This window comes from Capra hircus, chromosome 11 (assembly GCF_001704415.2).
Source record: "Capra hircus breed San Clemente chromosome 11, ASM170441v1, whole genome shotgun sequence".
NCBI classification, from domain to species: domain Eukaryota; kingdom Metazoa; phylum Chordata; class Mammalia; order Artiodactyla; family Bovidae; genus Capra; species Capra hircus.
In genome coordinates, this window is record NC_030818.1 from 7,265,644 (window position 1) to 7,282,997 (window position 17,354).

The 17,354-nt window shown below is 42.6% G+C and overlaps 1 protein-coding gene across 1 annotated transcript in view; it reads left to right on the top strand.

Annotated features, from left to right (window-relative positions):
- Positions 1–17,354, top strand: part of SLC9A2 (solute carrier family 9 member A2) — an 88,999-nt gene that overhangs the window by 59,528 nt on the left and 12,117 nt on the right. The window contains exons 6-8 of the mRNA XM_018054964.1: positions 5,471–5,560; positions 6,181–6,251; positions 14,778–14,939. Of these exons, the coding sequence (XP_017910453.1) occupies positions 5,471–5,560; positions 6,181–6,251; positions 14,778–14,939 (323 nt within the window). The remainder of the gene's footprint in view (positions 1–5,470; positions 5,561–6,180; positions 6,252–14,777; positions 14,940–17,354) is intronic.

Here is a 17,354-nt window from a genome sequence, read left to right on the forward strand (position 1 = left end):
CAGCAGCTTAGGGCAGAGTGGTTACGGGGACAAGTCAGACCAAGCGTGTCACTCTCCTCCTCTTCCCAAGCCTGCTGCTCTGTTCTTACGCCCCACTGGAAGCCCTGGCCAGGCTGAGTCAATGCTCCGGACTCCTCTCCACACTCTCAGAGCTCAAGGTGTCATGTCTGAGTGTCAAATATAAAAATAGAACCGTGTCAGTCTAGAGCAAGTAGCAGCCGGGTCGTTTGGAGATGAATCTATCAGCTCTTATTATCTACACAAATATCCACAGTGTAATAACAGCCCCCTGCCCCAACACCATGGGTGAGGCTTTGTAAAATGAAATTAAAAAGGCTGAATAAAAAGATGTAATCCGAGAGAGGACACCCAGATTGCAAGCTCAGATTTTAGATACTATTGAATAGGTTGGACAGATGGAGAATTGCCCTTCTACAATCAGAACAGACATCAATAGGAAAAAGAAAAATGTTATGATAAATTTATACTATTGACTCATTGAATGTGTGTGCATAGGTGGTTAATATAAGGTATTATTACTACACTGTTGGTATTTTGGATTTTTTGGAATTGTAGCTCAACCAAAAGATACAAATGAGGTTTTGATTCCCCATGTTAGAAGACTGCGCATCCACTTTGAATGAACACCATGTATATCAGTAGTCAACATTGATTAAGAAAGTTTTTAATGTGTCAAGTTAAAAAAGAGCAGTGTGTCTGTAAATAAGTTCATTGTGGGAGCGATAAATTGGGAGTTTAGAATTAACATATAAACACTACTACGTATATAAAATAAGATAAGCAATAAGGAATTATTCAACACAGGAACTCAGCACTCTGTAATAACCTATATGGGAAAAGAATCTGAAAAAGAATAGATATATGTAAATGTATAATGGGAACACTTTGCTGTATACCCCAAAATAGCACAACATTGTAAATCAACTGTGCTGTGCTGTGCTCAGCCGTGTCTGACTCTTTGAGACCCCATGGACTGCCAGGCTCCTCTGTCCCTGAGATTCTCCAGGCAAGAATACTGGAGTGGGTTGCCTTTCCCTTCTCCAGAGGATCTTCCTGACCCAGAGATTGAACCCAAATTGCAAGCAGACTCTTGACCATCTGACCCAGAACACTGAATGAGTAAACAATTCTGATTGCTCGTATGTGTATATTCAATTTCATTTAAATGAGGTTGGTAATGATATAGACAATATAAGCTGTCTCTCTGGTTTTCAAATGATATCCAGATTGAGAAGAGCTAGAGCCCAGTAGTGGAAAGTGCAGGTTTTGGAGTAAAGCTGTTCTGGGTCGGTGTTCTAACAGCCTCCCTGAGCCTCTGCTTTGCTGTAAGATCTGAATCATGGAACTTCCCTCCCAGGCAATACAGAGGAAATATGTATGTAAACACAATATCTGATGCCAGTGTTCAACCTGGGGATTTTCCCTGTCTTCATCATAACATTAAGTAAAATGATATTTAAAAAAAGGAAAACTCAACTATTTTCAATGTATTTTAGAGTCCAATAATTATTATTCGGTTAGTCCTTATAATTATAGAGCAGATTGTCACAATTCTGCAGATTCATTCAGTTATTAACGAGAAGTCCATCAAGGAGCATGGTTGACAGGAATTGCAAGAATGGAGTCTCCTTTTGCCTCCATAGTAGACTGGTTTCATAACCGGCTGTTAAGTCATTGTCTGGAACTGTGAGGTACCTGGATTTGCAAGTTCACAGGCTCCTCCTTGAATACTTTTATGGTTGTCACCCTACTTACCTTATCCTAAAATGGGGTAAGTAGGATTTATTTATTATTCTAAAATAAACACTGTATGTACAACTGTATTTATGAATCTCTGATCAAACTTGGAATGTGAGAAAGCCTTATACAGGATAGCATGACAGTAATATTTTTTAATGAATGAAAACAGTTTCTTCAAGTTGTTCTGGAAGTTTTCTGCTAAATCAGCAAAGAAATATAAAGCCATACCCACTCACCCCTGCCACAGCACCCTCCCTTTTTTTTATAAAATTTAATTCCAAAGAAAACAAAAGAAAATTCTTCCCAAAGAACAAACCCAAAGAATGCACCTTATTTAATCAGACAGCAGTTCCTTTTTCTTTCCCACTTTGCTGGGAGGAGAAGAGTGAAGGTTTGAGGGTGGGCAGAAAGCAGAGATGGCACGTGCGTGCATGCTAAGTCACTTCAGTCATGTCTGACTCTTTGTGACCCCATGGACTGTAGTCCACCAGCCTCCTCTGTCCATAGGATTCTCCAGGCAAGAACCCTGGAGTGGGCTATTTCCTCCTCTGGGGATCTCCCCACCCAGGGATCAAAATCCTGTCTCCTTTGTCTCCTGCTTTGGCAGGTGGTTTCTTTACCACTAGAGCCTTCTGGGAAGCCCAGGGGGAAAATAAACCTCACTGCACTGATATGTTCCCTGGGGCCACTGCATAACCCCTCTCTGCCAGGCCTGGCTCTAGGGTATTGTGTTTATTGCACCAAAGCTGCATGAAAGTATGAAAATTTAACTTGTGCTTTGTAAATATGTCTTTCAGTGGTTTGTTGGAAAACTAAGGGATTTCTTTATTTTTTTTAACCCACATGGCTAGACATAAAATGAACATACACAAATTCATCCCATTTGATAATTAACTCATTTGGTAATTAAAAAAGAAAACATAAACACCTACAGAAGACTAGTGAAAACTAGAGAAAGACTGTATGTAATACTAGAATATGTGTGCTAAGTGCCTGCGAAGTTGATTCAGGTGTGTGCGACTCTCTGTGACCTTATGGACTGTAGCCTGCCAGGCTCCTGTAGCCCGTCAGACCTGGGTTTGGATCACTGGGTTGGGAAGATCCCCTGGAGAAGGAAAAGGCTACCTACTCCAGTATTCTGGCCTGGAGAATTCCATCAACGACAGTCCATGGGTCGCAAAGAGTCAGACGTGACTGAGTAACTTTCATTTTCACTTTGAACTGCAAGATCAAATCAGCCCATCCTAAAGGAAATCAACCTTGAATATTCATTGGAGGGACTGATGCTGAAGCTTGAAGCTCTAATACTTTGGCCACCTGATGTGAAGAACCAGCTCATTGGAAAAGACCTCGATGCTGGGAAAGACTGACGGCAAGAGGAGAAGGGGCCCACAGAGGTTGGATGGCATCACTGACTCAATGGACATGAGTCTGAGCAAACTTTGGGCGATAGTGAAGGACAGAGAAGCACACTAGGCTTGGTGTGCTGCAGTCCATGGAATCCAAATGAATTGGCCATGACTTAGTGAGTGAAAAACAACAACAACAATCAGCTGTACTCCAATATAAAATAAAAAATAAAGTGAGGGAGTGAAAAAAAGGACAGTGTCAATGTTCCATTGCATCTCATCAATACTTTATTGTTATAAATATAAGACACTGCCGTATTATTAACTGAATGGATACTGGTAGGTAAAAGCATATGAAACAGCACTTTGCATACTGAGAACACACTATATCATTTTATAAATAGCATGGACTTTGTTGATTTTTTCCCCTAGAGCTATTATTAACCTTGAGGCTTCATGGAATCTGAAACTCATGAAATCACCCATCACTGCAAACCATGTGCTAATACCTATTTTCAATCACATAAGTTAAAAATGGCAGATTATGTGTTGATTGAAAAATGGTTATTACCACCTATGTTATTTCAAAGTGGCAGATGGAAATACAGGTAGAACACAAGGTGTGTCTTATTCCAGATTTGCTTAAAATCATTCATGCTTTAGAAAATTAAAGATGAAAAATGCTTGAAGCTGGATTGATAGAACAAAATTAACAACCTCCTTTAAAATATCTGTGTCTCACAGTTTATATTATCAAGTGAAAGTGTTAGTCGCAAAGTCATGTCCCATTCTGGGCAACCCTGTGGTCTGTAGCCCGCCAGGCTCCTCCATCCATGGGATTTCCTAGGCAATAATACTGGAGTGGGTAACCATTCCCTTCTCCAGGGGATCTTCGACCCAGGGATTGAACCTGGGTCTCCAGCATTGCAGGCAGATTGTTTACTGTCTGAGCCACCAAGGAAAGACTTAAAGATGCACAGAGAGATGAAATAGCAATCAAATTCGTGTCAGGGAGCATCCCTTAACATATTCACCCCTGCCCCAAGTCCAGTGACCCCATGAAATCTTCATGCCAAGTGGTAGCAGCCATCTGCCCACCAGGCGAGTAACTTGGGGATCCTCCTTGACCCCCACATTCTCACCCCATCCTTACCCTGCCCTATTTTAGTATCCATATCACATAATTTTAAACATATTAGCTGAGAGTTTATTTTGGTAGCTATAAGTTCACCACCATTCTCTTTTGTCTAAATTTTTCTGGTTATATTTACTCTTCCAGGTTAATTTTGAACATTTTCTTGACTTCCAAATATTCAAGTTCTGTTTAAAATCCTTTGGAACATGTGACTGGAATTGTATTGCATATACATTGAGATAAAATTGTTATCATGATGGTGTTACATAATGCTATCTAGGAATTGTGTCTTTTTAAAACTCAAATATTTTCAGTACCCTTTAATTACATTTATAGTTCTCTCTTTGTAAAGGTTTTGTGCATTTCACAAGTAGGATTATATATTTCATGCATATGCAGAGAGCATATAATTATATATATATATATATATTTAGTATTTAAATAGTATTATGTACATAAGGGGCTTCCCAGGTGGCTCAGTGGTAAAGAATCTACCTGCCAATGCAGGAGACACAGGTTTGATTCCTGGGTCAGGAATATCCCCGGGAGGAGGCAATGGCAACCCACTCCAGTATTCTTGCCTGGAGGATCCCCATGGGCAGGGGAGCCTGGCGGGCTGTGGTCCGTGGAGTCACAGAGTCAGACACAAGTCAGCACAGCAGCACAACATCTTGTAAGTTCAGACCCAGGGTCACCTTTCTACAGAGCCTCCCTTGACCTGCTCTCTGTGAATCCCTCTCTTCCTGCTTCTACTTTGTTAACTGTTTCGTGTGTACCGTTCTCCTCACAAGACTATGACGTCCTCAAGCTGAGGTTCTTAACTGTCCATCTCTCTGACACGGACCCCGTAAAAGCTCAATTCAGATTGTTTAGCAGATTAATGAATGGATCATTGAAATGTTTTCTGTGAATAAGACAAGTAGACGATTCCTCTCAACTGGATGAGCCTTTATTATTTCTTAGGATTTTCCTTTTCTTAGACTGACAGAGTATCACATTTTCAGTTTCTTGCGTTCTGTCCACATTTTGTTTGTAGTAGCAGCTTTTGGGACATGGCCCTCTGAAAATATGCCAGCTTTTAAAGAGGAAGGAGAAATTAACAAAATGTTACTTATGCTCCGTTAAGTCTTGGGGGCAGGGTATCTTTTGTTGGTTATCAAGTATTAGGAGCTTACAAATTATTCTTGAATTTTATAAGGTTTTCCTCCCCCCTTCTTTTGTGCAGGGAATAACTATCCGACCACTGGTGGAGTTCCTTGATGTTAAGAGGTCCAATAAGAAACAGCAAGCTGTCAGTGAGGAAATCCATTGTCGGGTAGGTGTTAATATAGCAGATCAATTTGAATGGTTAAAGGGAAAATTATGGGATTAAGTCAGACAGCTTGACACCATGGTCTCACTTCCTGAAGAAGAGGTAACTGGCAGAGGGTGATGGGGTGTGGGGGGTGGGCTGAGGAAGAGGTGAATTGAGGGTATAATGAACATAGCCCCCCATGTGTACAGCTGCAGGAATACAGGGACAAGGAATCCCCTTTTAGCCCTTACTTCAGCCTGAAATGTTTCTACTGGAAAATTGTGACCATATTTCATAGTTTCCAAAAGTACAAACTATTGTGTTAAAAATATGAATTCTAATTATCGATATGACAAACATCTCATGAATTTGTTTGAAGACGAATTGTTGTCTTATTTGTTTTCAGTTAAAACTCAAGCAAACCAAAACCAAAAAGTATCAGCATCTTTGAAGTTTAGGCATGATAGAAATAGTAGTAGTATTTCTATTAGAATTCTATAAATTTCTATAGTTATAATTTCTACACGCAGAAATAATCACTATCATTTCTGTAAGTAGGAATTAATAATTTCTGTAAATAGAAACAGAAATGACTGATTTCAGGTAAAAATTAATCAACCAGCTGGCTTTTTCTGTTTTAGTTTTTTGATCACGTGAAGACCGGGATTGAAGATGTTTGTGGTCATTGGGGTCACAACTTTTGGAGAGACAAGTAAGAAGGCTTTAAGTGGCTCTGGATCAGTCTGGGAGCAGGTCACATTGACTTGTGTTATTTTTCAGATCTTTGCTATTGTGCCATAGTCTGTCCTTTAAGATAAAGTTTGGCTCTCATAGAAGCTTAGAACAATAGTAGCTTTAACAAGGTAGAAGCTTATTTCTCTCTTATGTAAGTATCAGGTAGGCAGTGTACCGTTAACAGGTGAATTATGCTCCACAGACTCCTCACGGTCCCAGGACCCTTCCTCCACCAAGAACCTCCATTTCCAAGGTTGCCTTTCAGACCAAAAATGGCTGCTGTGGCACTGGCTCTTATGTGCAGATTCCAGGAAGAAAGTCAACAAAGAGACAAAGAATATGTACTAGCTTCCTCCTAATCAGAGTTATCAGAGGCCTCACTCAGTTCTTCCAGTTGAATCACATGGCTTGGCCTTGCATGACCAGGACTAATTATATAGGCATTTCTTACTGTGGGGGAGGCCGAGGAATGCAGTCTGTTTGGTTTAAAACTGGGGGTTTCATTACTGTCTGTTCTCCCACACATGTTGAGGGGCTTTGTCAAATGCAGAGCTCCAGAGCACCTCAGGAGATACATAGACTTGCAAAAATAGCAAATATTTTTAAAGTTACACTTCTCTGAAAAATTATGTGCATTTACATAGATGTGTGGGCTTCCCAGGTGGCACAGTAGTAAAGAATCTGCATGCCAATGGGTTTGATCCCTGGGATGAGAAGATCCCCTGGAGGAAGAAATGGCAACCCACTCCAGTATTTTTGCCTGAAGAATTCCATGGACAAAGAAGCCTGGTGGGCTATAGTCCATGGAATCGCAAAGAATTGGACATGACTAAACATGCACGCACACACATAAATGTGTATTTCTTTCTATGTATATATAATTTACGTGGTGGTTTAGTTGCTAAGTTGTGTCCGACTCTTGTGACCCCATGACTGTAGCCTGTCATGGATTTTCCAGGCAAGAATACTGGAGTGGGTTGCCGTTTCCTTCTCCAGGGGATCTTCCCAACCTAGGACCAAACCCAGATCTCCTGCATTGCAGGCAGATTCTTTACTGTCTAAGCTAGTACATAATTTATATGTACATATATATATATATATACACACACACACACATATATGTGTGTACAGTTCAGTTCAGTTCAGTCGCTCAGTCATGTCTGACTCTTTGTGGCCCCATGAATTGCAGCATGCCAGGCCTCCCTGTCCATCACCAACTCCCAGAGTTCACTTAAATTCACATCCATCGAGTCGGTGATACCATCCAGCCATCTCATCCTCTGTTGTCCCTTTCTCCTCCTGCCCCCAATCCCTCCCAGCATCAGAGTCTTTTCCAATGAGTCAACTCTTTGCATGAGGTGGCCAGAGTACTGGAGTTTCACTTTAACATCAGTCCTTCCAAAGAACACCCAGGACGGATCTCATTTAGAATGGACTGATTGGATCTCCTTGTGGTCCAAGGAACTCTCAAGAGTCTTCTCCAACACCACAGTTCAAAAGTATCAATTCTTTGGTGCTCAGCTTTCTTCACAGTCCAACTCTCACATCCATACATGACTACTGGAGAAACCATAGCCTTGACTAGATGGACCTTAGTCGGCAAAGTAATGTCTCTGCTTTTGAATACGCCCTCTAGGTTGGTCACAACTTTCCTTTCAAGGAGTAAGCGTCTTTTAATTTCATGGCTGCAATCAACATCTGCAGTGATTTTGGAGCCCCCAAAATAAAGTCTGACACTGTTTCCACTGTTTCCCCATCTATTTCCCATGAAGTGATGGGACTGGATGCCATGATCTTCGTTTTCTGAATGTTGAGCTTTAAGCCAACTTTTTCACTCTCCTCTTTCACTTTCATCAAGAGGCTTTTTAGTTCCTCTTCACTTTCTGCCATAAGGGTGGAGTCATCTGCATATCTGAGGTTATTGATATTTCTCCCGGCAATCTTGATTCCAGCTTGTGCTTCTTCCAGCCCAGCATTTCTCATGATGTACTCTGCATAGAAGTTAAATAAGCTGGGTGACAATATACAGCCTTGACGTACTCCTTTACTATTTGGAACCAGTCTGTTGTTCCATGTTTAGTTCTAACTGTTGCTTCCTGACCTGCATACAGGTTTCTCAAGAGGCAGGTATTCCCATCTCTTTCAGAATTTTCCACAGTTTGTTGTGATCCACACAGTGTGTATGCATGTATGATAATAGTCAGAACCTTTCTCAAGGATCTTATGGCTGAAATGCAAGTGGTACACTACCAAGCAGAATTAGGTGCACACTTTAACATATACTGAAACACAGACTTGCGGGATCAAGAAAGAAGGATTAATTCTATTAGCAGGGTTAGGACCCGTGTGGTACAGGAGCAGCTCCCATGGGCTGGTGGGAGCTGACTGTGTGTATCTAAGTCATTGCCATCCACGTTGGTGACTTGACTCAGCTATGGGGGCGGTGAACCAGGGAACTGACAAATGCTACAAATCATACATGTGTTAAATTTGCTGGCACATCACTGTCTGGGAAAGACTTTTGAAGGAGGGTGTTTCGGCTGGTCCTTGAAGAGAGACAGACAGGTCCCAAGATATAGTTGGTGGATCCCTGTTCAACCTCTTGTCTTTTCTTTCCTAACTTTTAAGCAGATTTCCACCCCCTTGCAAATTTACATGAAGTTCACCAATGTACCAATTTACATAATTTAACCTAAGTACATTTTTGAGTGCTTACTGTTTGCTCACATGTTCTGACATGACAGTGGACTACAAGAGAAGTAGAAGCCATAGACTTGGGCCTTTAAAATTTTGCAATATAGTAAAGGCAAGTAAACAGTCACACAGCAAACAGGGGTGTGTGTGCGTGACATCATTAAGTAAGGAGTTATAGAGACTATAAGTGCTGGCACAACCGTCACAAGCCTGACCATGTTGTTTGCTAATGTACAGAGGCTCCTGGACATAGCCTTCCTTCGTAACTAAAGGAAAAATATTTTGTTTGTATGAACAGAGTACGTGATTAGTGAGATGGGAGCACTTAGTAATAAAATAAAGTGAATTAAAATCTCTGCTGTAAAAACATGAAACAAAAGGCCAATTGTCTTGGTGGTATTCACTTTTTTGGAGGCAGGAGGCAGAGCAGAAAACCCTGCTGTAACTCCCTACATCATCCCGCTTTAGGTCTCTGGATGTCTATGCCAAGCCCATGATACAGGCTGTTATGCCTCTTGTTCTTTGTTGTTTGCATGAAAGTGAGTCATTCAGTCGTGTCCGACTCTTTGCAACCTCACTGACTGTAGCCCGCCAGGCTCCACTGTCCGTGGAATTCTCCAGCCAGGAACACTGGAGTGGGGAGCCATTTCTTTCTCCAAGGGATCTTCCTGACTTAGGGATTGAACCCAGGTCTCCTGCATTGCAGATGGATTCTGTACTTTCTGAGCCTCCAGGGAAGCCCCATGCCTTTATCCATTTTCAGCATCCCTTTCAACCCGACCACTTTTCTTTCTCTTGCATCGTATCAGTCCTTTTCTGAAGTGATAAGTGAGCATGGGAATCCAGAGCAGTTTGTCCTTTTCCCAAGGGGAGACTGAACTAAAGATTTATCCCACTCCTCTGACGTCCAAACAGAAGGAAGCATAGATATGGTGTAGGAATGAGGTTGGTTGCCCCTGGGGCAGTGGTAGGTGATGGAAGAGGTGAGCCCTGTGATCATGTGATTTGGTCCAGAAGGTGAAGGACTAGAGAAAGTCTAGCTTCATCCTGCCTTCTAGGCAGAGACACCTCATCTCTATATATGAGTCTGTTCTGGGCAGACATCTGTAAGCTCTGGGCTAATTGGACCATAAATACAAAACATGGTGGAGCCACCTTTGATTCGTGTCTGGAAGGTAATATTGCGGCGTACTTGACACTTTCTCCGCGGTGTACATACTTCAGTGAAGAAATGTATGAAGCCTTACATATTTGCATGCATGAAGTTTTCCAGGTAAATACAAATAATTTTCTGGGTTGTCAGGCACACTGTGCACTACAGGTAGAGTAGAGAAGTTCGTGTGAAGGGATTTGATGCTGACACAGGCCATTCTTGAAGTGAGTCCTCAGATCTCATTTCTCGTCTGTACATAATCGTAGATGTTACAAAAATGGCATAAAAAACAAGCGACTGTTGCAGGTGTGCTGGGTATCCTGCTCTTCCCTCTGAAATCCTTTTACTGTGGATTTCTAACGGTCCTTCCAGACGGTCCTTGAGCCATTTGACCCTTTGAAAATGAAATGAAAGGGTCATGCAGTAAGGATTTTCTCATGTTTGGCAAAAGTTGTCTGATGATAGTAAAAAAGCCACCTATGTGTAGCTTGGTGGAGAAATGAAAAGTATGGAGATAGAGCAAATAAAGGGTATAAATCCTGCACTGCATAGGTCAGATGTGACTGTCTTTAATGTTTATTATTTTTGTGAATCTCTAGTTGGGCTTCCCGGGTGGCACAGTGGTAAACAGTCCACCCGCCAGTGCAGGAGGTGTGGAATTGATCCCTGGGTCAGGAAGATCCCCTGGAGTAGAAACTGGCAATCCACTCTGGGATTCTTGCCTGGAGAATTCTATGGACAGAGGAGGCTGGAGGGCTGCAGTCCATGAGGTTGCAAAGAGTCGGACACAGCTGGGCAAAACAAAAAAGAAAGAAAGAAAGAAAGAAAACTAAAACAACAAGAGCAATAATATTAATACAAGTTTGAAAAGGTGTTGTGTTGCTGCCTGGTGTCCTAGTTCAGTGAGCTTCGCGTGAAATTCAAAATAAACTTAGACAAAAATAGGCCCGGTGTTTGTGTGGAGACCAGTCAATAGCAAAACTCTTTCAAGATAGCTTTCTGCAGTTGTTTTTAGCTCTCCCGTATTTGGAACAAAGGACTAGTATCATGAATGTAGCTTAACATTGTTCACTTTCATAGCACAGGTGTGCCTATAAACACCTTGGACTTATAGTGATCACTGTAACACACTGATTTTTTTCTCATAAAATATTTAGTTCATCCTGATTCGGAGAAGGCGATGGCACCCCACTCCAGTACTCTTGCCTGGAAAATCTCATGGACAGGGGAGCCTGGTAGGCTGCGGTCCATGGGGTCACAAAGAGTCGGACACGACTGAGCGACTTCCCTTTCACTTTTCACTTTCATGCACTGGAGAAGGAAATGGCAACCCACTCCCTGAAGTGACTTAGCAGCAGCAGCAGCAGCAGCAGCAGCGTCCTGATTGACTTGAATATTGGCATAATAGTTATACACAAACCAACTCAATATTCGACTGCTTACAGGAGCAGTCACTTGTTATAGCTGATTCACGTTGTTGTATAGCAGAAACTAACACAGCATTGTGAAGCAATTATATGCCAATTAAAAATAAAGAATAAAAAAATCCCTCAAAAGCAAAGGGGAAAAAGTAATCAATATTTCACAAAGAACCAAATTCAGGGTGACATATGCAGAAGGCATTCATCTTCTATCATCACGTGAACATGCTGCACAAATGTCTTCAGAATCTATGATGCTGCTTAAGAAAATGTATTATTTTTGATAGGAAAAAATAAAATGAAATACATTGACTTTTTGCATCAGAAAAAGGAAATAAAGTACTTAAGTTAGGAGGCAGAGAGTCAGCTCATCTGGCCAGGTCTTGCTCCAGCTTCAGAGCATCAGTGGGTCATCAGCTGATCCTGGCTGCCCTTCTCTGATGTAAGTGGGGTCACTTAACTCTGCTCCATGGGACATTCACCTTTGTCATGGGACCAAGGACTCACTCCGTGTACATCCCTCTCGTGCCATGTGGCAGCATAAGAAGTGAGCTCCAGTGAGCAAGCCCATTCATAGCCTCTGCTCTCAACATCGTGTCTCCTAACTGCCCATTGACCAAAGCAGGTTGACATTATTGATCTCAGTGGCAGGAGGCAGGACTGAGCAGGTCACCTCAGCCATGGTGGAAGGGCATCACCAAGTAACCTGATCTGTTACAGGGTGTGGGTTCAGGGAGGAACGGCACCGGTCTGCCTCTAAGCTTACAAAGCACCTGGCAGTGTCCTGGACACTGGTAAGACAGGAAAACCGGAAAATGTGTCTGGGAAGAAGAAGAGCAAGTTCTGGAGTGCAGTTCTAGTGGGGTAGATAGGAAAGGCTCTTGTGAGAAAATGACCTTCAAGAAAAGACTTAGAGGAGGTCTGAGAACAAGCCCTGCAGGTATTTGGGGAAGACTGTTCCTGAATGAAGAAGTAGTAGGTACAGAGACCCCGAGGTAGGAGCAGGGCTGGCATGTTTCTGGGACAGGGGCGGCCTCAGAGAGGCTGGACCTGAGTCAGAGCATCACAGCCTGAGGCAGGCAGCTCCAAGTGGTGTAGGGCCTCCAGGTCATTGTACTTGTACTCAGTGAGAGGCAGAGGAGTGGCGTGGTTTGCCTTCTTTTTTATTGAGAATTTTATTTATTTGTTATTTATTTTTGGCTGTGCTGGGTCTTCATTGCTGTGTGGGCTTTCTCTACTTGCAACGAGTGGGTGCCGCTCTCCAGTTGGTGCGTGAGCCTCTCGCCCTGGTGGCCTGTCTTGTTGCAGAGCACGAGATCTAGGTGCATGGGCTTCAGTTTCCATAGTTGCAATGCTTGGGCTCAGTAGTGCCAAGCACTAGTTGCAGTGAGCAGGCTTAGCATGTGGGACCTTTTCTGGCCAGGGATCGAACCCATATCACCTGCATTGGCAGGCGGATTCTCAACCACTGGGCCACCAGGGAAGTCCTTGATTTTCACTTTAATGGGATCCCTGTGGCATTAGTGGTAAAGAACCTGTTTGCCAGTGCAGGAGACGTAAGAGACACTGGTTCTCTCTCTAGCTTGGGAAGATCCCCTGGGGAAGGGCATGACAACCCACTCCAGTATTCTTGCCTGGAGTATCCCCATGGACAGAAGAGCCTAGTGGGCCACAATCCATGGGGTAGCAAAGAGTTGGGCACGGCTGAAGCGACTTAGGAGCAGCAGCTGGTTTGCATCAAGGACAGGCTATAGAAACAGTGGCAGAAGCAGGAAAACCAATTTGGTGCCTGTTGCAATAACCCATTGAGACATGGTAATGCTCAGGTGGCGCTAGTGGTAAAGAACCCGCCTGCCAATGCAGGAGACAGAGGAGACGTGGGTTCCATCCCCGGGCTGGGAAGGTCCCCTGGAGGAGGGCATGGCAGCCCACTCCAGTATTCTTGCCTGGAGAATCCCATGCACAGAGGAGCCTGGGGGCCTTGCCTGGAGAATCCCACGGACAGAGGAGCCTGGGGGCTGCAGTCCATGGGGTTGCACAGAGTTGGACATGACTATCGCGACTTAGCACGCACTGCTGGGCCCAGGGCAATGGCAGGAGAGTGATTAGCTTTTGTGTGTATTGTAATGGTGGGACCCACAGCAGTTGTTGAGAGAGAGTGGAGGTAGGGTATTCGTTTCCCAGAGCTGCTGTCACCAAGTGCCACATGTTCGTGCCTTACATAGGAGTTTATTTTCTCATAGTTCTCGGGGCTGGAGGTCCAAGAACAAGATGTCAGTGAAACTGGTTCTTTTGGAACTGAGAGGGAAAGGTCTGCTCCAGGCATCCTTTCTTGGCTTGTGGATGTCCTTCTTTTTCCTGCTTCTTCACACCGTCTTCTCTTTTAACATGTCTGTGTCTGAATTTCCTCTTACAATACACACACCGGTCATATTGGATTCAGGCCCACTAATGACCTCACTTTAACTTAATCAACTGTCTCCAAATATGGTCACATTCTGAGGTCCTGGAGACCAGGACTGTAACATATGGATTTTGGGGGGAACACAGTTCAGGCCATAATGTGGAATATGAGAGAAGGCAAAGAATCAGAGATGACATCAGGGTTTTGGACCAAGTGGAGTGGTCACTAACTGAAATGGGGATGACTTGGGAGAAGATCCATTAGAGCATGCCAAGTTTGAGATGTCCAAGTGGAGAAGTTGAGCAGGAGTCTGGATACTCATTTCTGGGGTTTGGGAAAGAAGTCGGAGCCGGAGACACACATTTGGGAGTCTTGGGCGTGAAAAGTGAAAGTGTTAGTCACTCAGTCATGTCTGGCTCTTTGTGAACCCATGGGCTGTAGCCCGTCAGGTTCTTCTGTCCATGGAATTCTCCAGGCAAAAATACTGGAGAAGGGCATTCCCTTTTCCAGGGGATCTTCTCTGACCCAGGGATCAAGCTGATGTCTCCTGCATTTCCTGCACTGGCTGGCAGGTTCTTTACCACTAAGGCCACTTGGGAAGCCCCATTAGGTATAAGTTTGTTGTGGTTAAAACAAAAATATACTAATATGTGGTCTCTATATATTCAGGTATGCACCTACAAAAATAAATACAATGATCAGACTAACTAAACACTGCTACTATGTTTTTCCCCTGGGAGTAATGGAAATTATTTTATTGGTAAAAACAGATTTTTTTTCTTAATCAGTGTCATGTTAATTAATTGAAGTTTTGATTTTGGTTATTTCCAGGTTTAAGAAGTTTGATGACAAGTACCTGCGGAAGCTTTTGATTCGGGAGAACCAACCCAAGTCAAGCATTGTATCTTTATACAAAAAGCTTGAAATAAAACACGCCATTGAGATGGCAGAAACTGGGATGATAAGCACTGTTCCTTCTTTTGCATCTTTAAAGTAAGTCCTATTTTGAAAATAGAAGTTAGTGTGGCTTCCCAAGTACCTCAGTGGTAAAAGAACCTACCTGCCAGTACAAGAGAGACAGCTTCAATCCCTGAGTCAGGAAGATCCCCTGGAGGAGGAAATGGCAAACCACTCCAGTATTCTTGCCTGGAAAATCCCATGGACATAGAAGCCCAGTGGGCTACAGTCCATAAGGTTGCAGAGAGTCGGACTCGACTGAGCATCTAAGCAACTTATTGCTAAGTAGGTTACTTATAGTTTTGTGAAACCAGCAATAATAAGAAATTTGACTTATGTCCTAACATGAGTCCTTAAGACCTCACAGCAGAAAGAGCTCCTGGTTAAAATGTGAAAACCTGGAAGCATGTCCTTTATTTTACATTATGCCATGTCTTGTCCTGTCACACCATGTTATTGTAGAATGGACCAGTCAGAAAGTACCTGGTCATGTTTAGGATGATTATGTATTTATTGTACTTGCTTTGGACAGTTCAGTATGTTCTGAAAGTAAATCCTCTTTAGCAAGTATTTTGAAATGGAATAGTTTAAGGTGTGTTATGATTTGCAGTTATAAAGATGCATGTAATTACATAGCTATTTCCTCATGGATTATTCACAGAGTCATAATTTAAGGCTTGGAAAGAACATGTAGTGGCGATCTCGTGCAGAGGTACTCAACACAGGCTGTGCATTGGAAATACTGTAGGAGCATTTAAATAACACACATGCCTGGGCCCCACCCAGACCAATAAAATCAGGATCTCTGGTGTTGAGGCTTAGGTATAGGTTTTTTATATATAAGTGATGTGTATGAACCTAGAGCCTGTCATACAGAATGAAGTTAAGTTAGAGAAAAACAAATATCACGTATTAGCCTGGATATATGGAATCTAGAAAAATGGTACTGATAAATCTATTTGCAGGGCAGGAACAGAGATGCCAACATAGAGAATGGACTTGTGACTACAGAGGGGGCAGGAGAGGGTGGGATGAACTGAGAGAGTAGCTCTGACTTATATGCATGGGATAGATAGCTGGCGGGAAGCTGCTGGATAGCACGGGGAGCTCAGCTCCGTGATGACCTAGAGGAGTGGGATATGAGGCGGGTGAGAGGGAGGTCCAAGAGGGAGGGGATACATGCACACATAGAGCTGATTCACGATGTTGTGCAGCAGAAACTAACACAACATTGTAAAGCAATTATATTCTAATAAAAAGATATGTAAACTTACAGAAATTTATAATAAGGAATCCAGTATTGCAATGCATTGACCTAGTCTGTCTCCCTACTTTTAAAAATGAGAAGATGAATATCCAGGATGTAAAGTGACTTAAACACTTCTAGCAAATCCATAGCAGAATAATAAATACTGTCAGCAAATTAGCCAATGAGTTTATCATGGAAGCATCATTCCTCCTCTACATGACAAATTTCAGGTCACGATGATTTCTTCTTTCATTGATGAGCTTGAAGCTCGTTTCAGCAAAGTGTCACCTAAATTAAAATGCTAGCTATGGAAGGGTTGAAATGAAAGAAACTCCAAATCACACCCAACCATAAAAACTGTGATTTTCCCTAGGATGATAGTCCCCTATAAAAATTATTGTAGTTTACACAATCCAGAGTAAAAAGTAGTAGTGGTCAGGATGACTCAGAAATAAAGGCATTATATGGCACTGGAAATAGTGGTGATTGAGCAGAATGACTGATTTATAGTCCCAGCTCTGCAAATAACTCACTGTGTGACCTTAAGCGGGTCCATCTGTTTCCCTGAGATTGAGTTTCTTCCAGTAGAAAATGGGGGTATACTTGCTCCTTGAAGTTTACTCCAGGTTTACCATTTATGATCTTTCTTAGGCACTGTGCTTTTTGTGGGTGCAGCACAAAATAATTCAACTATCCAGCTTCTCAAAAGGGAGTCATTGACTTCGTGGTCATAGAAGAAGGGAATCTCAGCTTTAGCTCTGTTCACAGTTCATCTTGAAGCCAGTCTAAAGTGGAGTAAAGGCAAAGGTTTAGGGGTAGGGAAGTGGGTAGCAAAAATTGATGGATAGTTACATATCATTTACATGGGTAAATGACTGCCATGTTCAGTATTCCACCTCTTCTGAAGTGTTTTCTTTGGAGGAGGATAGAAGCGAAAAAGAGAGGCAGTAAGGCATCATATTTCTGGCAATAATGAACTGAGTCCAGACCAAACTACTGAGAAAACCAGAGGAAAAGGACAAAATATATTTTAAATATCTGCTGGAAAGCTGGACAGTATCCATACAGTGAGGAATTTCTTGGCTAGAAGTCAAAAAAGAGGGAAGTTCAAGAGGATAGAACTGGCGTTTATTGCTATTTTCTGTCTGGAATTTGGAGAACGTGTCTTAAGAGTCTAAAAAGCTAAAACAGGGTTTTTGACA